The following is a 24,199-nucleotide window of genomic DNA, read 5'->3' on the forward strand; positions in this document are numbered from 1 at the left end:
CTCTCACGTCCCTTTACGCAAGAAACTGGTGTACCCCAAGGAGGCGTGCTCAGCTGCACTCTCTTTATCGTAAAGATGAACACGCTACGTGCTTCACTACCACCTGCCATTTTTTATTCCGTATACGTAGATGATATACAAATAGGCTTCAAATCCTGCAACCTTACAGTATGCGAAAGACAGGTACAGCAGGGCTTGAACAAGGTTTCCAAGTGGGCAGACGAAAACGGATTTAAGGTCAACCCCCACAAAAGTGCTTGTGTTCTCTTCACAAGAAAGAGAGGCCTGGTCCTAGATCCTTGTGTAGAACTGGGCGGACACCAAATTCCTGTCAGCAAAGAACACAAATTCCTTGGTGTTATTCTTGACTCTAGGCTCACTTTCATTCCTCACATAAAACATGTTAAAGAAAAATGTCTAAAAACAATGAACCTACTTAAAATCCTATCATACACAACATGGGGTAGTGACAGGAAGTGCCTGTTGAATCTTTACAGGAGCCTAGTTCGGTCGCGAATAGACTATGGAGCCGCAGTGTATCACTCTGCCGCCCCGAGCACGCTAAAGATGTTAGACCCCGTACACCATCTGGGAATCCGTCTGGCCACTGGGGCATTTAGAACAAGCCCTGTTGAAAGTTTGTATGTTGACTCCGATGAGTGGTCACTCCATTTTCGGAGAACTTACATCAGCTTCAACTATTTTCTGAAAGTGCGCTCTAATAAGGAACATCCGTGTTTCACAACCGTTAACGACTTGACATGTGAAACACTTTTTCATAACAGACCCTCTGTGAGACGTCCTTTCTCACTGCGTGCAAGAGAACTTAGCACGGAAATGGATGTCCCAGTTCTCGACCACCGCCTAATGCCTCCAGCTAAGCTAGTACCACCCTGGGAGTGGCAGCTGATAGAATGTGACACATCCTTTGTGCAGGTCACTAAACATGCGTCAGAGACACATATCAAAATGCACTTCTTGGAGCTTCAGTACAAGTACTCGTGCACAGAGTTTTATACGGACGCTTCTAAGTCGCGTGCCGGGGTGTCCTACGCAGCCATTGGCCCATCCTTCTCGGAATCCGGTGTACTGCACCCTGAAACAAGCATATTTACGGCTGAGGCCTATGCACTACTGTCGGCTATGAAACATATCAGAAAATCAAATATTCAAAAAACAATTTTATTTACAGACTCCTTAAGCGTGGTAAAAGCCTTGAAGTCACACTGTAAACACAGAAACCCCGTAATTATTGAGCTCTATTCTGTCCTCTGTAGAGCGTACATGTCTAACCAGCATGTCATTATATGCTGGGTGCCTGGACATAGGGGCATCGAGGGTAACGTTCTAGCAGACCAGATGGCCACATCAATTTCATTGCATACAGTCAGTCCTACTGCTTCGGTCCCTGTCACGGACCTGAAGCCTTTCTTAAGAAGGAAACTGCGAAACCACTGGCAACGTAAGTGGGACGCAGAAGTAAATAACAAACTGCACGTGATAAAGCCACAGTTAGGTTCTTGGCCCTCCGTAACAAAATCACGGCGAACAGATGTCCTATTCTGTCGCCTCAGAATAGGACACACATTTGGTACACACAACTTCTTACTCACTGAAAATGATCCTCCAACTTGCGGTAGATGCGGGGAGAGGCTGACCGTCCTCCATGTCCTCCTGGAGTGTCGGAAAGCCGAATCTGACAGAAAGAAACATTTTCCGTTAGCATACCGGCAGCATATTCCCCTTCATCCTGTAATGTTACTCGGCCCAGAACCGCTCTTCGACACTAACGCAGTCCTAAGTTATCTGAAAGATGTTGTGTTGCATGTTGTTAGCCCAACATGTTCGTAGCGTCTCCTCTCTTCAGAGGATGGCGCTGCGATAGTTCTTTCGTGTAGCACGTGCCTCTAGGCCCTTGTGTTTGAAGGGCTCTGGCGAGGCAACAGTGCTCCAGGCATTTTTACCATCTCATATATTTTCTATTCTGCATCATTCTTTCACGATGGATTTTAGTGTTCATAGTATTCGTCATCTGTCATCGCCATAATTTTATAACAAGTTAATTTTACGCACTTTACAGCGAATATTTTTAGGCCACTTTACAGCCAAGTCACATCTTCCATAATACATCGTCAACATTACAACTTGTCATGGCGCTCTTTGGCCAAACCTGGCCCTTGCGCCACAAAAAACCACACATCATCATCAAAGGAAATGGTAATGTATTCCACAGAGATAATGCTGAAAAGTGTAGTGATTGCTTACCATAGTTGGTGCGAACTAAGGGCAAAATGAAGTTAATATCTTCAGCAAATCTAGTATTATTAGTATTAGTAAGGGATGTCTTCGGTATGATGGTTACTGGAATATCATTGTTTAATGCCCTAAAAATAAATATGGCCAGGTTATATTTAACAAGGTCAGTCACATTCAAAATATAATGTGCATGTAACAGCCGAGTTGCGCTAATGCTACGAGGTGAAAATGTTATTAGCCGAATAGCTCGATTCTGAATGACTTGCAACGAAGTTAGGTGACTGTTATAAGTGTTTCCCCATGATTCAATGTTATAGTTAATATGAGAATGAAAAAAAGCATAATAAAGCGACATGAGAGTAGAAAATGAGAAATATGGTCGTGCTTTGATTAAAACGCGTATCCCGTATGCCATTTTCTTTTTAACATTAGCAATGTGAAGGTGAAATTTGAGATGGCGGTCAAATTCCACACCTAAATAGGTGCAATGATCAACTGCATTGATTAGGTGATTGTTGATTGAAATAGACTGAAGGAGCTCCGGCGATCGCTGATGTGAGGCAAAAACGACAAAATTGGTCTTATTATGGTTAATCTGTAGCTGATTAAGTTCACACCATGTGGAAATTTTCACGAGATCTTCATTGAGCTCGCGTGTTAGTGTTGATATACAATTGTTAGAGCTAAATATAGTAGTATAATCTGCGTACAGAATACACTTCGATGAGGAGAGGCAACTGGGCAGATCATTAATATAAATTAGGAAAAGTAGAGGACCTAATATGGACCCCTGTGGTACTCCAATGTTAGTAGTAGCTTCTTTAGAGTAGTACCCAGAAATATTAACGACTTGTTTTCTATCTAGTAAGTAGCTGCGGATTAGAAGTAGAGGCGGACCAGTTATTCCGATGGCTTCAAGTTTAGCACAAAGAATTGTGTGATTAATTGAGTCGAAGGCCTTGGATAGGTCAACGAATATAGAGGCTGCAAATTTACCTTCATCAATTGCTTTTTTGAGATAATCAGTAAGAGATATAAGTGCCAGATCAGTTGAAAAGCCTGAACGAAAGCCGAACTGAAAAGGGGAAAGAATACTAAATTTGTCTAAATATTTTGTTAAACGTTTTTCGATAAGTTTTTCAATAACTTTATTAAAAAATGGAAGAATGCAAATGGGTCTATAATTCCGTGTAAGCGTGCGATCACCTTTTTTGAAAATGGGAATGACTCGACCACGTTTGAGTTCACGTGGAAAAACACCGGTTTTAAAAATTAGGTTAATGATAGCTGAGAGGACGTTAGCGATATGTTCCGCGATCATTTTAATGTGGTAAGCATTAATATTATCTAGGCCAGCACTAGTAGCTTTAAGGGTTTTAATTACTTTGATTATTTCATCAGGTGTTGTTGGAATTAAAGGACATGTTGCAGCATGAATCAGAATCAGAAGTGCTATTGAAGAAAGCATCACAAAATGAATTTGCAATATCAAGCGGATTAATGTATTCCATGTCATTGTGAATGATGCTCGAAATGTTTCTGAGAGTTATGGTTTAAAAAGGTGTTGACTATTTCCCACTTTTTCCTAGTGTTATTACCACATTCTATAATTTTTTGTTCGTTATAATTCCTCTTCGCATTTCTAAGCTTTGCAGAAAGAGAGTTAGAAAATTTTTTGTAACGGGCAAGTAGTTTAGTATTGAAAGGTTGCTTCTTTGTTTTTTTATATAAATTTTCACGAGACCGCATAGCTTTCAGAAGGTTCTCTGTAAGCCATGGATTTTGTGGCAATGATACTTTTTTTCTGCATTTTATTTTATGAGAGTGGGAGTTGAAATGCGATGAAAGTGTGGTTAAAAATTGCGAAAAACATTTTTGAGGTTCATTAGACGACATAACTTCTGACCAGTCAGTTCCAGTTACGCTTGCAAGGAACATCTCTTTGTCAAGTACAACTTTGTAGAATGACGTGTTAGATAAGGCTGAGTGATTGCGCAGGCGTAGAACGATAGGATAGTGATCGGTAATATCGATGGTAACAATTCCAGCCTCAGGTGGATCTGTTAAGTTCGATAATGCATGATCAATTAAGGTACCATCAGCAATGTTAGGACAACGAGTAGGGAGGGAAATCAAACATACATATCCAAAACTGTGGAAGATGCTTGAATAACTAGAAGAATTAGATGAATTGGTATCTAAGAGGTTAATGTTGATATCGCCCATGATTATTGCATTACAATTAGCGTATGATATTTTTTCCATGGTTAGATCAAGCGCACTACAGAAGTGAGTAACTAAAGAAGAAGGTGAGCGATAAATGCAGCCAAACACTAAGTTCTTGTTGCCTATACTGAAGACGGGGGAATCAAATTCAACAAACACAGATTCACAGTGAGTAATATTCGACTCCAAATCTGGCAAAAGCAGAAAAGCAGAACAAAGCTTGGGGGTTGCTCCGCGATTCTCCGACTGCAGAAAACCTTGTTAATTTCAAGTATGTGAAATCTCAGGGAAGGAGAACGCGCCGACAAGCTAGAAGAGAAAGTTGGCAGAAATATATATCAGGAATTAACTCTTACACGGATGAGACAAAGGTCTGGAATAGAGTGCACAGAATAAAAGGTCGACAACCCTACTCGCTACCTTTAGTAAATACACAGGGAAATAGCATGGAAGACCAGGCGAACTTTCTAGGCGCACATTTTGAACGCATATCCAGTTCGTCGCACTACTCTGACACATTTCAAACACAAAAAACACGAATAGAACGGCAGCAATTAGTACTAAAAAGTGCAAAATCTGAGGTATACAATAGACCATTTAGCATAGCAGAGCTTCAAGCAGCACTAAACGGCTGCAACAAATCTGCCCCAGGCTCTGACCGTATAATATATGAAATGTTAAAACACCTGCTATCTGAAACACAAAGAACTCTTCTTTTCCTTTACAATGGTATATGGTCTTCCGGCCAGATTCCCTCTGTCTGGAAAGAGGCCATTATAATTCCCATTCTGAAACAGGGTAAGGACCCCTCTTTGGCAAACAGTTATAGGCCGATAGCGTTGACAAGCTGCCTGTGCAAACTCTTTGAAAAGATGGTGAATAAACGCTTGCTCCACTATCTGGAAACCAACAAAATATTAGACCCATACCAATGCGGTTTCAGGGAAGGTAGGTCGACGACAGACCAGCTTGTCCGCATGGAAATGTACATCCGTGAAGCCTTTATCCACAAACAGCTTGTCGTATCTGTATTCCTTGATATGGAAAAGGCGTATGACACTACGTGGCGCTTTGGGATCCTTCGGGATCTTTCTGGAATGGGTATACGTGGCAACCTACTGACCATTATTGAAAGCTACCTGTCTGACAGAACGTTTCGTGTTAGAGTTGGCAATGTGCAGTCTCGATCATTCGTACAATAGACAGGTGTACTGCAGGGTGGAGTACTGAGTTGTACGCTCTTTATTGTGAAAATGAACTCCTTACATACCATCATACCTCGCACACTCTTTTACTCGGTTTATGTAGACGATGTACAGATAGCTTTTAGATCATGCAATCTTAGCATCTGCGAGAGACAGCTACAGCTTGGCCTAAACAAACTCTCAAAGTGGTCAGAAGAAAATGGTTTTAAATTTAACCCTCAGAAAAGCACATGTGTTCTTTTCTCAAACAAGAGAGGCATATCACCAGGACCCACTATTCACCTTAACGGGCAACGACTGTCGGTCAGCCTTGAACACAAATTTTTAGGTATCATCTTCGACACAAAACTTAATTTTATTCCGCACTTGAAATATCTCAAAGCGAAGTGCCTGAAGACAATGAACCTGCTGAAGCTACTTTCTCGAACAAACTGGGGCAGTGACAGGAGGTGTTTGCTTAGCCTATATAGGAGCCTTGTACGATCACGCCTCGACTATGGAGCCGTGGTGTACCAATCTGCATCGGATAGTGCTCTCAGAACTCTCGACCCAGTCCACAATCTAGGCATACGGCTGGCAACAGGCGCATTTAGGACAAGTCCTGTGGAAAGTCTGTATGTGGAGGCGAACGAATGGTCGTTACATCTGCGCAGAACGTATCTAACCTTCTCCTACTTTTTAAAATGTAAATCGAATAATGAACATCCGTGTTATTCAACTGTACATGACTTATCTTCTGCAAGACTTTACCATAACCGCCCATCTGTTCGACCTCCTCTACCTGTGCGCTTAGAACAACTGGCTCATGAAACTGCTATTCAACATCGAGAAACAGTCCTAATGACTCCCACTACCATTGCACCACCATGGGAATGGCAGAATATCCAATGTGATATGTCTTTCGTCGCATTAACAAAACATGCGCCTGAGGTGCACATACGTTCACATTTCCTCGAACTCCAGGCGAAGTACTCTTGCGCGGAGTTTTATACAGACGCTTCAAAGTCTACTTATGGTGTAGCCTATGCAGCTCTCGGACCGTCATTCTCAACGTCCGGTGCACTAAATCCAAACACCAGCATTTTCACAGCGGAGGCATACGCGATTCTCTCTGCTGTGAAACATATAAAACAAACAGGTATAATAAAGGCTGTCATATTCACAGATTCATTAAGCGTTGTTAGTGGGATATCAAATCTACGAAAACACAACAACCCTATCCTTAAGTCTACAACCTTCTATGCTCAGCCTACATGTCGAACCAAACAATTGTTCTTTGTTGGGTGCCTGGCCATAGAGGCCTAGAGGGCAACGTAGCTGCTGACGAAAGGGCTACATTTGTAGCTTTTTGTGATGAAGACCTCAATATATCTGTACCTTACACAGATCTTAAGCCTTTCTTACAATATAAACTACGGAAATATTGGCAAAGGCAATGGGACACTCAGGTATCCAACAAACTGCACCTAATTAAACCAAAGATAGGCAACTGGATCTCTGAGAAAAAAACAAGACACCAGGAAGTACTGCTCTGTAGATTAAGAATCGGGCATACCTATAGCACCCATTCGTATATTCTTACTGGAACTGACCCTCCAACATGCACTAGGTGTGGCAGTAGACTTACAGTCCTTCATGTTCTCGTTCAGTGCCCATTATTAGAAATGGAGAGAAAAAAGTTCTTCCCTTTCTTATACCATCATAATGTACCTTTACACCCAGTCTTCTTTTTAGGCAATGAACCTCTATTTAATTTTAAGCTAGTTCTCAAGTTCTTAGAAGAAACAAATACCATAGACATTATTTGGCCAGGCTATTTGTAGCACAGCCTCTGCCTAGAGGCTGTAGCTGCAATGAAATGACTCACAGAGCACATGCCTTGCAGCCCTTGCACTGAAGGGCTCTACAGAGGCACTGGTGCTGCTATAAATTAACATGTTTTAGTATCTTATCGTTCTCAACGTACTTTTACAACCATAGGACTCACTTTTCATTGACATTATTTTAATAGGTACATATTTTACACCATTTACAGCTTTTACTCGATTACCAACATATTCACCGATACTCATTGCCATCCATCACCAAATGTCATGGCGCTCTTTGGCCATTTCAGGCCCTTGCGCCAAGAAACAATATCCATCATCATGTTATTAACAATCCTTATGGTAGTGATCATATGCCCGGCATTATTAAAAAAACATCTTCTTTCCCTACAGTACCATTAAGACCACCCCGTTGGAAACTGCATCTTGCAGACTGGCCTCTCTTCAGCGAGAAGGCCAGTCTTGATCACATATCAGATGATCAAACAATAGACGAAAAGAATGAAAAGATTATTGCCCCCATACTTGCTGCAGCAGAACAGACGATCCCCCAATCCTCCGGCTTCTCAAGGAAAAAAACTAAAACCCTGGCGGACGAATGAATGCACTCAAACTAAAAAAGCACAAAACAAAGCATGGGGTATCTTTCGGTGATATCCAACACAAGATAACATCCTGTATTTCAAAAAGCAAAGGCCAAAGCCAGGTACACGTGTAGGCAAGCCGAAAGACAGTCGTAGCAAACGTATGTATCCTCCATCAATAGCGCAAAAACATCCAAAAGAATGTGGGATCAGCTTTATAAGTTTAGAAGCGAGTACGCTCCTTATACGATCCCCATACTCTCACCTCCAGGTACACAAAGGAATTTAAAAGAACAAGCAGACATATTAGGGCAGCATTTCCATAACATATCAAGCTCACTAAACTACTCCACTGAATTTCAAAAGTATAAACAATCAGCAGAAAAACAAAAGCTTTCGATAGCAGGAAATTCCGAGAAACCATATAATGCCCCCCTAACACTTCCCGAAATCAACAGAGTACTCACTACTGGCAAAAAAACAGCGCCAGGTCCGGACAGAATACATTACACAATGCTCGCACACCTATCTTCAAAAGCAATTAAGACATTGCTCTGCTTTTTTGACATAATCTGGGAAACAGAAAAAATGCCGAATGAGTGGAAAAAAGCCATTATAATCCCTTTCTTGAAAGCTGGAAAGCATCCTACAACAGCTACCAGCTACCGACCTATAGCACTCACAAGCTGTCTCGCCAAGTCCTATGAATCCATTATAAACATCAGATTAGCATACGTCCTCAAAACTGAGAACCTGCTCGATAAATCAGTGTGGGTACAAGAAAGGCTGCTCTACAACAGATCATCTAGTTCGGTTAGAACATGAGATACGTGCTGCCTTTCTACACAAGCAATATTGTCTCACAGTTTTCTTTGTTCTTGAAAAGGCGCAGGACACAACATGGAGGTTCGGTATTTTAAGGGATTTAGCGGATTTAGGGATCCGCGGCAGAATGCTTAAATGTCTAGCTGATTTCATGTCCGATCAAACATTCCAAGTGCGTTCAGGAACGGTGCTGTCCAGCATATTTATTCAGGAAAACGGAGTACCTCAGGGATGCGTATTGAGCACAACATTGTTTGTGGTGAAAATGAACTCGCTCAATAATGTAATTCCATCTATAATGCATTATGATCTTCAAATTGCATGTCGTGCATCGAACATGGCAACCTGCGAACGACAAATTCAAATTACACTAAACAAACTAATGCAGTGGGCATCTGAAAACGGCTTTCGCTTCTCAAGTGAAAAAACGATTAGTGTTGTCTTTACACAAAAAAGAGGCTTACAATCAGATCCCATCCTTAAACTACAGGATGCCACACTACCCGTGAAACAAGAGTTTCTGGGTGTTCTGTTTGATAAAAAGTTGAACTTTCTCACACACATCAATAGTATTAAAATCAAAGCGAACACTGCACTTAACATTCTAAGTATCCTCTCCCGGAAACGGTGGGGCTCTGACTGTAAATGCCTGCTACACATCTACCGCACTTTGGTGTGTAGCATATTAGACTACGGTAGCATTACATATGGTTCAGCCAGACTATCTTACCTCAGACGACTTGATCCAGTCCATCACCTATACAGAGCTTACATGTTGAATGTAATGAGCCTCCCTTACAGCATCGCAGAGGGCTACTAACTTTTTCCTACATACTCAGAATCCGATCCTCACCACAACACATACGCTACAACATTGTCACAAAGTGCAGCTCACGCTTACATTACACAAATAAACCAAACATGATTAGGCCGCTTATCTTGCGATACGAGGAATACTGTCGGGATTATGAAATTCCTCGGGAAGTCCTCCAGGTTGCCAGAAAGCCAGAACGTTTACCCCTGTGGTGTGATTTCATAGCGTTATGTGATTGGACACTAACACATCTAAAGAAAAGAGACACACCACATCAACACATTATACAAGAATTCCGCTCTCTTCAAGACAAGTATATAAACTACATAGAACTTCATACTGATGGCTCTAAAACGAAAAAACACGTGGGTGTAGGGGCCGTAGCAGAAAATTGGGAAACAAGTATTCGATTACCTCAGCATGCCTCTGTCTACACAGCCGAAGTGTACGCGATATAGACGGTAGTTCAAAAGATTATTGCTGACAAACTTGAAAACACTGTCATATACACAGATTCATTAAGCGTACTGAAGGCTCTACACATGAAATCTCAAACCCTTGTTAGGTGATATTTTGAATGCATTAACGTCAAATAAATCAAGCAAATCAAGCAAACCAAGCCATGTTGGAATATTGGGTAACGAAGTGGCGGATAGATGCGCATCAATGGCAGCGTACAAAAACATTCAAAATACAGCACTTCCATATAAAGACAGTGTCAATGTGATTCGGAAGGCCTTGATGTCAAAATGGCAACGCGATTGGGACACTTGTTTAAGCAACAAGCTTCATCTAATTAAACCTGTAATTGGCGAGTGAAAATCATGCAGTCACCAGCAATGATTCTAAGAGGTGATCTTGTGTCGAGTTCGAATTGGACACACACATCTGACGCACAATTTCCTTCTCCGAAAAGAAAACCCGCCAACTTGCAAAAAATGTAGTGAAGCTCTTACAGTCATGCACATCTTAATAACATGTCCACACATCAATACACTGAGACGGAGGTTTTTACACAGCTTCTATAAATTGCACATTCCATTACACCCTGCCCTATTACTAGCAGATGACCCCCCAATGCCATTTCTTAACCTCTTCGACTTTTTAGAAAAAACTGGTTATTTACACCAACTATAATGTAATGCAGGTTTACCTGCCCTAACGTTCTGTTTTATTTTGTCTTGTGACTGGTGCAGCATGGCCTTAGTTGCCTTTGTGCCACTAAACCCAAACTAACAAACTAACTGTTGAACCCGACATAATGGCTTAGCAGCTGCGGTCTTGTGCTGCTAAGCACGAGGGGGCTTGATCAAATCCCGGCCGTGGTGACTGCGTTTCAGTGGGGGCAAAATGCATAAAAATCTGTGTCCTGTGCATTGGCGGCACGTTAGAGATCCCCTGGCAGTCAAAATTAATCCGTAGTTCCCCACTACGGCATTCTTCATAATGAAATCCTGGTTCTGGCGCCAAAAAAAAATGAAGTGTTGTTGAGCAAGTCCTTTTTAATAAATTTTTTGGGAATACACTTATTGAAAGCCATTGCACTGCTTCCAGCTAGGGTTGGTAATATCGATGAATGAATAATCAATTAAAAGTATCCCACAAAACAATTGTCATCGATGTCCATCTTTCATTTAATCAACTTAATCGATTAGACAGGTTCGATTAATCGTTTTCTTGAGTCTGACCAAGTGGTGTGAAAATTTTGATATTGTACTAGAATGGCAGAGCACGAGCATTGACTGTGCGGCTGTGGTAGAGTGACTGTTGACTGTTTTTGCAAGTCCTGAGTGATGCCGGGCTGTGTGCTTCCCCTCTCTTCCCCCACATGCCGTCTGAAGCCAGAGGCTTGAAATTTCCTTGCGATTCAGGGCGTGGTATTGCAACCTAGTTGTTGATCGTCATGTCACTCCCAGTGCACTACAGACATTGCACAGCATTCACACCGGTTTGGAGCACGTATTTGACATAGCGATGGAGTTTATATCAATCGCAGCAAATCTATAGCTTCCATGCGGCTATTCTTGCATGCTGGTTCTGTAGCTATTCAAGGAAGGTGTCAGTTTCACCCAAACGTCCCAGCCCATTGACATTCGTTCACTCTCTATAAAAGAGCATGTGGCTTAAAATCCTAAACCAGTAATCATCTTTTACCTTGTGCATATTGCAGTTTCCGCATATTTTAATTGGACTTCACCTTTCACTTTTTTCATTTTTCTCATTGCTTGTTTAACTGTACTGTACGGAGATTCACTAGTGCCATTGTCTTGTTTAATTCTGCTCTAAGTGCCATTTTATAATATATATTATTTATCTTTCAAAGGCCACTAGTGCCAACTCTATGTAGTCTTAAACAAATAAAAATTATTCTTTATCAAACTCTATACGCTTATATTTCTAACATGGTTCCACCTGCCAAACATTAACACAGGGTCCTGTTAAAGTACGAGAGTTGATCCAAAAATAAGGTTCCCAAAGGGCTCCAGCCACACGGGAAGGTGCGAAGCGAAATCCGGCAACACTGCTGTGTGTGGCTGTTCCGCCACTCTTGATTCCCCCCTGACCGCGCTTTGCTGCGCTGCTTATTTTTGGCTCAGCAGCCATCTGATATGGAGGTTACCATTGTTTATCTCGCCAAGTGCGAGATTCGTTCCTTGATTCGCTTTTTGCACGCCAAAGGGACTCCACCCGTGGATATTCGTCATCAGTTGACAGAGGTGTATGGCAACAAGTGCATGTCCATTCAACACTTCTGGAAGTGGTGCAGGGAGTTTAGTGCCGGTCGGAAGGAAGTCTACGATGAAGAACGGAGAGGAAGACTGTCAGTTTCAGAGGCGGTTATCGAGATGGTCCAACACAAAGTGCTTCAAAACAGGAGGATCACCGTCCATGAACTTGTTGCTCAGATTCCTGGGAGTTCTTACGGTACCGTGGCAGAGCTTTGACTGAAAAATTGGGCTATCACAAGTGTTGTGCTCTATAGGTACCGTGGCTATTGACAACAGACCGCGAGGATAAACGCCTTGAATGTGCTTACCAGTTTCTTCAAAAGTGTCGAGAAGATAAGGAAGGATGGTTGGACTCCATCGTTATGGGAGACGAAACGTGTGTGTTTCATTTCACTCCCGAAACGAAACAGAAATCCAAACAGTGGCATCACCTAGAGTCACTAGTCGCAAAGAAGTGCTAACAAACTCCTTCTGCTGGCAAAGTCATGGCCGGTGTTTTTTGAGATTGTAAGTTGATACTGCTGATCGATTTCATGGAATGTGGGACAACAATCAACTCGCAATTATTGTGCATCACTAAGGAAACTCGGGTGAGCCATCCAGAACCTCCGGTGAGGCCGACTGGCAGCCACTGTAACGCTGCTCCACGACAACGCCCGACCTCATGTCTCCCGTCAAACCAAGGAACTTTTGCCAAACTTTGGGTGGACTGTCATGCCCTACCCACCATACAGTCCAGATCTCGTGCCTGGTGATTACCACTTGTTCCCCAAGTTAAAGGAACATTTGAGTGGCCAATGCTTCTTGAGCGACGAAGTCAAAGAAGAGGTGAAATGCTTCCTCAATGGGTTGGCGGCGGAGTTCTACGACATTGGGATACAGAAATTGGAGCATCATCTAGAAAAATGCGTAGAAACTGTAAAAAAATAGAGCAAAGCTTCATCTTTCCAATGATGTAAATTTCTGTGAGAATAAACAATGTTTATTTCTAGAATTGATGGGAACCTTACTTCTGGATCAACCCTCGTAGATAACTCTTTCAATCTTTTTAATGAGACCAGCACAAATTTCGATTAATCACTTGATGAAAAACTCTGCATCGAAGGCGATTAATCAATTAAAGGTGAAATTATTGAATGATTTATTGTTAATCAAATAAAAAAAATAATTGGCCATCCCTTTTTCCCGCATATTGCTGAGATCTCAAGAAAGGGTGTTTCAGAAACACTTAAAGGTATGCCTTCTTTATTCATTTCCTCTTTTTCTTCTTTCTCAGGAAATGAAGACAATGCTTTATGGGGCGGTGGAAAGAGCCCCATCTGCTGAAGGTGAGCTTTGTTCTTCATGATTTCTGCAGCATTTATATAGTCAAGCAGTGTTTTGATTGTCAAGGTTAATGGTTGGCGCTGCTTTTAGCTTGGAAATTCCCATCACTGACTTTGTGATCGTGCACTTATTGACTGCTGAATGGCCATATCAGATAAGTGCACAATGCTACATTAAGCGATTCACGTCTTAATGTCGTTGTTCACATGGTGTCATATAGGCAGAGTTAATGGTATTTATATTTAATGACATTAATTGTTTAATGTGTCTTGCACAACTCATTTGTCCATGAAATGTTTGCAGTCAACACCCTTTCTTTCCAAGGTCAAATACACTTATAATTGGGAATAGCATTTGCTGGGCTCATGTTTGGCATCCTCTGTTTCTGCCAGAAACATGGTGTTCATCCAGATTTTCCCACTGACCATATCTTGCTGGTCCTGCCTCATCACACTGCTTAAATAAGCACACACTCTCTTTCTTGAGGAGGGGAGTAGGGTGCCTGATTTCTCTGTACAGGCCTCTGGCTCATGGGTTGCGGGGGGGGCGGGGTATTCTGCAAGTGTACCCTAACCCAGCCAATCAGAACTTCAGCAGCAGACAAAATGCACATGTTCACTAGGTTGGACACTTACAGAATAACCCTCTCCTCCCCCCCCCCCCCCGCCACCCTGCTTGTAAGCATATTATTATCACAGGTAAAAAGACGGAGAATTTTTATCTGCCCTGTCTTCTAAGCTGTGCTTGTAAAAATGTGTGCAGGCTCAAGCCACCAACTAAACTGCTTTCACCTTAACGTTCATGCTTTAACTCGGCTGGCCGTAGGGTCGCAGGAGCTCCCATGACTATGGATGGTCGTAGATATACCGTTCCGCATTTGCTGAAGGAGCTGATGCATGCCTCTGCCAAAATCTTTCGGGCTACAAAAATACTACCGTGAACTCTGGCAGCATGATTGTACGGCTACCGTGCAAATGACGGGTAGTAATTGCCGATATTATTGTGCAGAGGGGGTGGTGGCCTTCTGTATAGCTGATCTGAGGGGCAGCTTTTACGCAGTTTCTTTCACCATTCTTTAGTGGAAATAAAAGACCAATATATTGTATTTTATTATATTGTAGTTTGTCTAATCTTCACTCTTGTGGCTTCAGATGTTTTTGTGGCCTCACTTATTATGCATTATCTTTGTAAGTTTTGAGGGAATCATATTTTTCTGAATGAATGAGGGCGATAAATTTCTGTGAAAATGCATAATCGTTCCAAATTATTGCACTTGTATTTCAATATTTGGTTCAAAATAATCAATTTGCAAAGTGATGAATTTGTTTGACACCAGGAGGACAAAGTTTAGGACAAATTCATGTACTACCTATCATTTCCATGTTGTTTGAATCACTATATTGCAGCTCCTGTAGAATATAGCACCCGAGTTCCCTGTAGTAATTTTGTAAGAAACTATGCATAAGAGAACCCGTTTGTTGCAGATGATTTTTTACAGTGCTAATAATTGTCTGGCCCCTTGAGTCTTGATGCCTACGGCCATGCCATAATGGTTACTATGTTTGGCTTCTGTGCCAGAGGTCCTCTGATCGAATCCTGCCGTGTATGTGTATTTGTACATTTTTTTTACAGTATATTTGTTGTAAATGTATAATTTTCAAAGTCGCAAAGCTGTTTGAAGCCATTAGGACAAAGTTTAGGCAAATCCATGTACTAGCCATCATTCTCATGCCGGCTGAACCGTCCTGCCTGATGCTCCTGTAGACACTAACACCAGAGTTACCTCTAGTAATTATTGTGGGAAGCTCTATATTTAGGGCGCCTTTAAAGCATTAATTATCTTTTGTGGGCCTGGGCGCATGGCTTTGAACAGAAGCTGCTTAACCTGCTTCCTCTTGAAGATTGGAGTGTAACTCAGTGGTACAGTAACAATATATATGCATAATATTGTGCATCAGAAGATGGGGACAAGACACACTTCGTTGCAAGTTGTGTTTTATTATGCTAAGCACCATAGGCGGGAAGTTTTCATTCTTGCAGCAGGGTCTGGGGCCCCACCAGCTTTCCGAACCCGAAAGATTCTGACTTCCGTATTTTCACACCGCACTTTCATTTCCATTATTTTATCGTTTTTTTATTTCATTGATTAAGCACATGTAATTTCCCCTATATTGTCCTTGGTGTCAGTGTTTGTTAGCTTTTTATGATAAAACTCTGGTAATGACATATTAGGCCCTGACCCCCCCCCCTGCCCATAATGAACACCTATGCTTAGCACACTGTGTTAACAAGCCCGAATCTTCACACTAATGCTTATAATTATCTTAGAAATCAATGAAAGGCTGCTCAATGCTCATTTATTAAATTCTGTTCCCCTTTGTAATTAATCTACAAAAGAAAAGAACTTTTACTGTATCTGCTAACGATGTGGTTTGCAATCTTTTCACTGGGAATTTCTCACATGCACAAAAATATCATGAGAAAATTGAAGCGTTTTCCTCCAGGGATTTGCCAACTACAACAGCAGATAAAAGCTGATGCAAGAGCGTGTGTGTGTGTGTGTGTGTGTGTGTGTGCACGTGCAAACACTCGCTGAGTTTTGTTTATTTCTTTTCTTTATTACAAGATGAGCACGTGGCATGAAAGTTGATAAGAATGGCATTCTCATTGGGCATTCCATACTGATAGCAGTTCCTGTCAGTCCTTCAAACCCATGACTTCGAAAGTGTCATTTTTAATGCCTTGAAAGCCGTCAAATTTTCCATGGGGCTTAGAAATTCTTGAATTTTATTTTTGGTTTAAGCTTAACAGATCTTGTTTGGACATGTTGCCACTAGGTGCAAGTCCCTCTAACTTGTCAACTTTATAGGGCTTTAATTGTGGTCAATCAGGTTATTGGTGGTGGTTTTCACTTAGCCTTTTTTGTTTTTGTGCTATAATAATTGTTTGCCCATTGTTAAGGGTCTTATTGTTGTGCGTTTCTTATTTTATTTATTTATTTATTTATTTATTTATATTCAACCTGTCAAGTGTCAGGTTCCGTTAATTCTTGAAAATGCTATATCAGAGTCCCAGAGGACCATGAGGACCTGTGAACTTTCAGCATGAAAAGATCTACAAACCTTGTGAGAGAGAGAGAAAGAAAAAGCAAGTTTTGGGAAGGGGGCTCCGTTTAAGCCCAGCAGAGCAATGCTGTACCAGACCATGGAGACTTGCTGCCAAGTCCTGATAGTTTAGAAGCTATCTTTATGGTACCTGTATTGCAAGAACCGCAGCTTGCTAATGATCCTATTAAACCAGACTTTGACACATTTTAAGTCAATTTATTGTGCCTTCCATAAGTAGTGTTTTAACTAAAGCTGGAACATGTAAATGATGGCATTAAAGATTGTTCGAGGATGACATTAAAGGATGACATTCAAGCATTGTTTCCACTTTGTTGAGCTATACTTGGTTTAATGCCTAGCAGGAAACACTGTGAAGGCTAGAGAGACTTCTCTCACAGCTCGCTTTCACTGCCCAGAAACTCTGCGTCACATCTGAAATGAAAATACTATAGGTATGAATCATGTTAAGTCTCATAGTTTTATGTTGCAAAATGTGATGTATTTATTATATAGAAAGCATCACAGATCTGTCGAATGAGTAGAGTGATGCATTTCTGTGATGCATTGCGAATAGCGGTCACAGTGCATCACTTCCGCTCGCAACCAAAACATAGTGCAACTGGAAGCACAGAGGTGGAGAAAAGTTCTGCGATTTGACATAACATCCACTAATTGTGAAGTAGTTAGAACTCATCGCAGGTTAAAAATAGCTGCACTGCGAATTGGACAAAGTGAGACTTCTATGGCCGCACTACTTCTGTAGTATAAGCAGCATTCGCCTGCCAAGTATGGAATGTAGTATAAAAGCAGGTCTCTTTGTAAAAATGACTAGTAGCCACACAACGTATCCAGGCGCGTATTCACATGTTTAGGCACTTTATAAACTTGCTTTGCATGCATACTAAAATATTCTTGCGCGCACAATTGACAAGGACACAGTGAAGGGGACACACGAGCGCTCGTGTGTCCCCTTCACTGTGTCCTTGTCAATTGTGCGCGCAAGAATATTTTACTATGAATTCGTACCAACTCGCCCAACTATCAGTTCTGCTTGCTTTGCATGCTGCAGCCTGTCTGCAATTGCGATGCAGGTTTCTAGCTTCGCTTACTGTTATTGCTGTTTTTTGTTTGTTTGTTTTAAGTCCTTTCTGTACACTCTTTCAGTGGTGGAACAGAGCATAATTACAAGGTACCTGGCATCGTTTGATGAAGAGTTCTTCCAGTACTGTGACAAGGAGTTAGCCAAGATCAACACTTTCTACTCAGGTGAGCAGGGGTGGTAATTGTCCTAGGAGCTTTGCCTGAAGATTGTTAGCGTGGTATACAAGAATACAAAACACGATGTAGATGCTGCCATGCTGGTGCTAACTACTAAGATGTTCCATGCAAGTTTGCGCTAACTTTGGCGTCCTTGATATTGTTACACGAAGGACGAGTCAGTAAGACGAGCAACTATTTACAGGTTATATTTACAAAAGTGGTTGCAGCGCTGACCGGTTAGATTCACCGCTTGAGCCCAGTTCGTTCTCCTTCTCTTTTCTCAAGTGATGGCGCCCACATGCCTCGTTCAAACAATCAAATGCCACATGCATGTGGCATAATCCCCTGGTGGCAGACGTGATGTCCTGGATCATCTAAATGTCATCACTGGGAGGGGGATACTGCTTCAGTCGTGTGATGTGCAGGATATCGCTAGACTGGGAAACAGATGGGGGTGTCAGGGGCTCTCGTAGGTGACAGGAGTCGCGGCACGAAGCACTCGGTATGGGCCTGTGTAACAAGACAGCAGTTTTTCTGACAGGCCGACCTGACGTGACGGAGACCATAGAAGCACCAAAGAACCATGCGGGAAGTGCATGTCTTGGTGTCGCCGGTCGTACAAACGCCTTTGACTCTCTTGGGATTTCAGAAGGCGGTCACGGGCAATTTCCCTTGCGTGGGCACAGCAGGTGATGGCGTAAAGTGCACATTCACTGGTTGGTGCAGCGTGAACAGGGAGGGTTGTGTCGAGGGGCAGAGCTGGTTCTCGGCCAAACAGAAGGAAAAATTGGAAATAACCGGCTGTGTCATGGCGCGAGGAATTATAAGCAAATCTGATGAACGGTAGAGCGAGGTCCCAGTCAGTGTGGTCTGAAGAGACATATTTCGCAAGCATGTCTGTGAGAGTGCGATTGAGACGCTCCGTGAGGCCATTTGTTTGCAGATGGTATGATATGGATAGCTGGTACCTCGTGGCACAGGACTGCAGGATGTCCGCGATAACTTATGATAGGAATGTCCTGTCATGGTCTCTGAGATGTTATTGCGGAGCTCCATGTAATAAAATCACGTCACGTAGGAGAAAATCGGTGACATCTGCGGCACAGCTTGTAGAAAGCGCTCGGACAACGGCGTAGTGCGTGGCGTAATCCGTGGCCACACCGATCCACCTGTTCCCAGAGGTAGAAAGAGGAAAAGGGCCAAGTAAATCCAAACCAAACCGAAAGAATGGTTCCACGGGAATGTCGAGTCGTTGAAGGTACCCAGGAGGGAGCGTCACCAGCGTCTTGCGTCGCTGGCATTTCTCACACGCAGCTACGTACCTTCGAACGGAGCGAGCTAGCCCTGGCCAAAAGAAGCGTCGACGGATCCGGTCATAGGTACGTGGCACACCTAGGCGACCGGCAGTGGGAAGGTCGTCAAGTTCGTGGAGAACAGCCGATCGAAGGCGTTTAGGGATCACAAGGGCCGTCGGGATGAATGTTGTGGCGGTAGAGTACGCCATCTTGAAGTGTGAATAAGTGAAGGGAACTGTCGGCAAGTGACGACTCCAGGCGGGCAATGATGAAACGCAAGGACTGGTCATGGCGCTGCTCGTCAGCGACATGGAGCAGTGGAAAAACAGAGAGAACACAGGCGTCGGTGTCAGTACCAGACGTAGAGGTCGCGTCTTCTACTGGGTAGCGAGAGAGGCAATCTGCGTCCTGGTGTTGGCTTCCTGACTTGTAAGTTGCTGTGTAGGGATATCTTGTAGTCGGAGGGCCCAATGACAGAGCCGGGCAGTAGGATCCTTGAGCGACGAAAGCCAACAGAGCGCATGATGGTATGTGATTGCTGAGAAGGGCTTGCCATATAAATATGGGCAGAACTTTGAAACAGCCCAGACGAGAAAAAGACATTCACGCTCGGTAATCAAGTAGTTGCGCTCTGCAGTTGTCAGGAGCCGGCTAGCTTTGGCTATGACGCGGTCGTGTCCGTGTTAACCTTGCGATGAGATGGCGCCGATCCCATAACTACTGGCATCGGTTCGGACCTCTGTAGGTGCGGACGGGTCAAAGTGGCCCAAGACTGGTGGATTGGGGAGAATCGTGATAAGGTGTGAAAATACAGCAGCCTGAGGGGGACCCCACGTAAAAGGCACGTCTTTCTTCAGAAGTTCAGTGAGGGGTCGAACGATTGCTGCGAAATCTTTCATGAACCGTCTGAAATAAGAACAGAGCCCCACAAAACTCCGGACTTGTTTGACAGTCTGAGGTACAGGAAAAGCCATTACTGCTCGAACTTTCTTCGGGTCGGGTTGTACGCCGGCGCTCGCCATTATTCACCTCGCCGTCTGTATCCTAATTCTGATGCCCCTGACAGCCGTTCCTCCGTGCGATCGCTGTCACCTCAACGCCGTCGCTCCGTCACCCCAACCTTGGTGCTTTTCTTCGCCAAACCGATGGACGGAAAACTATCAATATCAGAGTTCACGTAAGTCACATAACTCTTGCAAGTGAGTTCTCCTAGTCAGGGTTCTCGAATGTGCAGGCTGCACTTTGCCCGTGGAGCTCTTTGGTGAAAGCCATGCAGCCTTTGTGAATCGCATTAGATACCCAGTGCACTGTTGGGGACGTAGGTAAATCTGTGCATATGAAGATAAACACAGTGTTAATTTTTGAATAGTTACTTGCAAGCAAACATTTAAGTGGGGACATTAAACAATTTTTAGCAATCGCATCCATTTGTGACAGGCATCTATCACACTGATTTGTCCTCCACTTCTTCCGGAACCAACTACATGTCTCTCAGGTGCTCTTATTCTGTATTTACACACACATTATCCAAGCTAGAGTACTCTGCATATGTTGTGGAAATGAGTTTGTGTGAGGCTTACTTAGCTAGCAATGATCAGGCAAAGGCATGCGGTACTGCAGCAGGGTTCATCGACTCTCTGACACATTGCAAAAAAGTGTTCAGAATCAAATTGCCAACAAATACGAGCCTATTAAGTTGGGCCAACTCAGTGTGACAGTCACGACTTATAAGCGAAGGTTCATCACAAGAGTGTTCGACTTTGTGCAGCTGCTGTGCTTGCCTAACCGGATACTGGTGTGCCAAGTCCAATGTAACTAACTCGTAGCAGGCCTGTGGAGCATGTGCTTTGGTGAGGAAGCACCCCGCGGTTCAGAGCCCGGGGCAGAGGGCGTCCTGTCCTGGCGGGGCATGTCCTGGCGACATGCGCTCGCATATGCAACTAAACTTCGAGAAGGAGAGTTCCGCTACATGGGAAAGTAGTTCGGGCATGCTAGCCATGTCTGCCATGTTGTTTAGACGGCAGTTCTCGGAGATCAAGCTTCGCTAATGGCCGTCATTATGCACCTGTTGTAGATGAGTCACGGGAAGGCACCTCAGTCCCCACAACATACATCCCTTTACCCCAGGATGTGTAAGGCTTGGAGAGCCCTCTCATCTGAATATTTCTCAGTGTAGCACGTGAGCATCTGTGTACAGTGTGATTTGAAGGTTATTTATTTATTTATTCATTCAAAATACCTTACAGGCCCCTTGACTGGGCATTGAGTAAGGGGAGTAACAAAAGTGCAAAGTGTCTCGACAGAGTACGAACATGCAGCTCAAATTTGCAATTAACACAGAGAAATAGAGGAATCGACGATAGACATCAATATAAGTTTGGGCAGGAAAAGAGGATAACACGAAAAAAAAAATATTGGCTGGCATGATCCACAGTAGATACACAATTAGAAGTATTATGCCTTTGGCAGTTATTTTCCATATGTGCGAAGGCAAGTTCAGGTACGTATGAAACGTCAGAATGGTCGTCCCGGGTGAAAACATATGCAGGGTGTCTACCAACCGGGAAAACCGGGAATTCTCAGGGATTTTGAGTAGTCTGGAAAAAGTGAGGGAAAACTCAGGGAATTTGGGCCTCTATCAGGGAAAATTAGCGGCAATTTCACTCAAAGGGTAGAAAGTCGCAGTAATGCTGGCTCGAGTAACAGACAGGAATCGTAATGAATGGTCTTTGACGCCCTGTCGTCGGCTGGAGGAGTTGCTAGTGTACAGTCAAGGACTGACTTTCCGGATTCCCAATAATTTGGATGGCTTCGCGGCACCGCCGCGTACCCCATAGAGTCAACGTATCAGAACGTGTGAAATTTCGGACGCAAGAACCCTTCGCCGTCCGATTTTCCGGACGTTTTGTCGTGACCGCAGGTCTGAAACTGCAATAATCAAAGGCACCACCGTTGCCGTTTCGATTACTTCGCTACCTCAAACCGGCACTCTCGCGCGCAGATCCGCTGGCAGCCATTGCCACCACTGCGGCAACGCTAGGCCTAGCTGCTTCGACGTTCGCTATGAAGCTTCTTGCCGTTTGGTGCTGAGTTTTTTATTGAAAGAATTAGCTGCTGTCAGCATTGGCACGGACTCCGCTTTTGTGGTCCTCGCGATTGGCTTAGAAACTTAGAAAACACGGTGCGTTGCATAATGCCGGTTCCCGAAAGTCAGCTTCACCTTTGTACAGAAATGTTACATGGTGAAGCATACGCAAAAGTATTGCAGTGAAGCATAACAAGCGTGGGAAGGGGCTATTGCCACGGAAAACAGTATGTATTCCTTAATTATACATACATGCACCCGGTATTTCCTGTCGCAGTACGAGCGCCGATATGCCTAATATGTGTACCGACAGGCCTTCAGAGAGTTTTCGAACGTGCCTGTGGAGGTTTGAGCCCCTAAGGGCAGTAAATGACACGCATTTATTTTTTTCCAACTGGCCTATTTTTCGAACGTTTTCGCGACCCCTAGGGAGTTCTAAAATCGGCCGTTGACTGTGCAACTGACCAAGGTGCTTCAAATGGTCCTTGGGGCAAACGAGTGGCAGAAGGACGACAAGAACAGAAATGATGTACGCATTGAGGAATAAATGGGAAAGGAAGCTTGCTGCCACCGTTATGAAGGAGCTTGAGCTCAAAAAACAGTTTTGGCTGATGCCAAGATGCAGGTGTCCCGCATCCAAACCAAAATAAACTCTTTAAAGCAGTGAAACACAACACTCAGGTGTCGTGCGCGGGCTGAGAGTATGTCGAGACAGTTGAGGTTGACTTACGAGCGGTTAAGAGAGAATCTCAATTGTGACAGAGTTCGGACCTCATACCACTGAGCTTGCTATCAGTTGATAGAGATTGCTCATATATTCAAATATATTCGCTTCTATGTGCATCTCCTTTTTATTTGTATTTGTAAATGTCCGACTTGCAATTTTTTTTCGAAGACACTTTATTTGCTGTGCATTTTACTAACCCCTGCCTTCTATTCTCTTTTTGAATAACGTAAACACTACTCCTTAGTATTCAAATTAGATTAAGTCGCTTTTTAATTTTTTTCATGTGCTTACTCGAGAGTGACAGCATCAGGCGATATGGTTCCAGCCCGTCTTGACATAAAACATAGTTTTGCATCACTCAGGGAAATGGGCAAAGGCACTCAGGGAAAACCTGGAAAACTCAGGGAATTTGGAAATGTCAACTTGGTAGACACCCTGATATGAAAAGAATGTGTGAAATGCCGAGGTGCAATGACTGTCTGAAAGTGAAACATGATCATCGTCTAGCAAAGATATCTGTTGTGGATCGTGTTCAGGGATACAAGTTTAGAATTAGATTTCAGAAGGGAAGGTAAATCACTAGAGAAATATTTTTGTTTAGCAGATTGTACTGTGGAACAGTAGTTTATCATAAAATCTTTGTATGCCTTCCATGCGGAAGGCATGCCATGTTGTTTTGTTGTGCGGTATAAACCTTTATTTTTGTTTGTAAGCTGCAGGAGGGACTTAGCAAACCAGGGGTTTGATTTATCGTTTTTGACTGTTATGAGCGGGATGTACCAGTTTGCTAGTGCACACGATTTGTCTCTGTAAAGCACCCAGTTATCATTGATGAGACGACTGTCGAAGGATGGTAGGAATGTGTCAGTGTAGAATGTTTTGAGTTCGGCATTAATTTTGCTGTAGTTGGCTTTACTGTCATCGCATATTTTTT

At 43.2% G+C, this 24,199-nt stretch overlaps 1 protein-coding gene across 6 annotated transcripts in view; it reads left to right on the top strand.

Moving 5' to 3' along the window:
• The window catches only part of LOC139052726 (solute carrier family 53 member 1), a 376,292-nt gene that overhangs the window by 20,224 nt on the left and 331,869 nt on the right, over nucleotides 1–24,199 (top strand). For all 6 annotated transcript variants that reach the window (XR_011510032.1, XM_070529770.1, XM_070529769.1 and 3 more), the window contains exons 2-3: nucleotides 13,742–13,793; nucleotides 18,063–18,164. Coding sequence is in view for 5 of the 6 variants with exons in the window: in XM_070529770.1 (XP_070385871.1) it covers nucleotides 13,742–13,793; nucleotides 18,063–18,164 (154 nt within the window). In the remaining variant the exon portion in view is untranslated. The remainder of the gene's footprint in view (nucleotides 1–13,741; nucleotides 13,794–18,062; nucleotides 18,165–24,199) is intronic.

The sequence above is a fragment of the Dermacentor albipictus genome, unplaced genomic scaffold (assembly GCF_038994185.2).
Source record: "Dermacentor albipictus isolate Rhodes 1998 colony unplaced genomic scaffold, USDA_Dalb.pri_finalv2 scaffold_30, whole genome shotgun sequence".
NCBI classification, from domain to species: Eukaryota; Metazoa; Arthropoda; class Arachnida; order Ixodida; family Ixodidae; genus Dermacentor; species Dermacentor albipictus.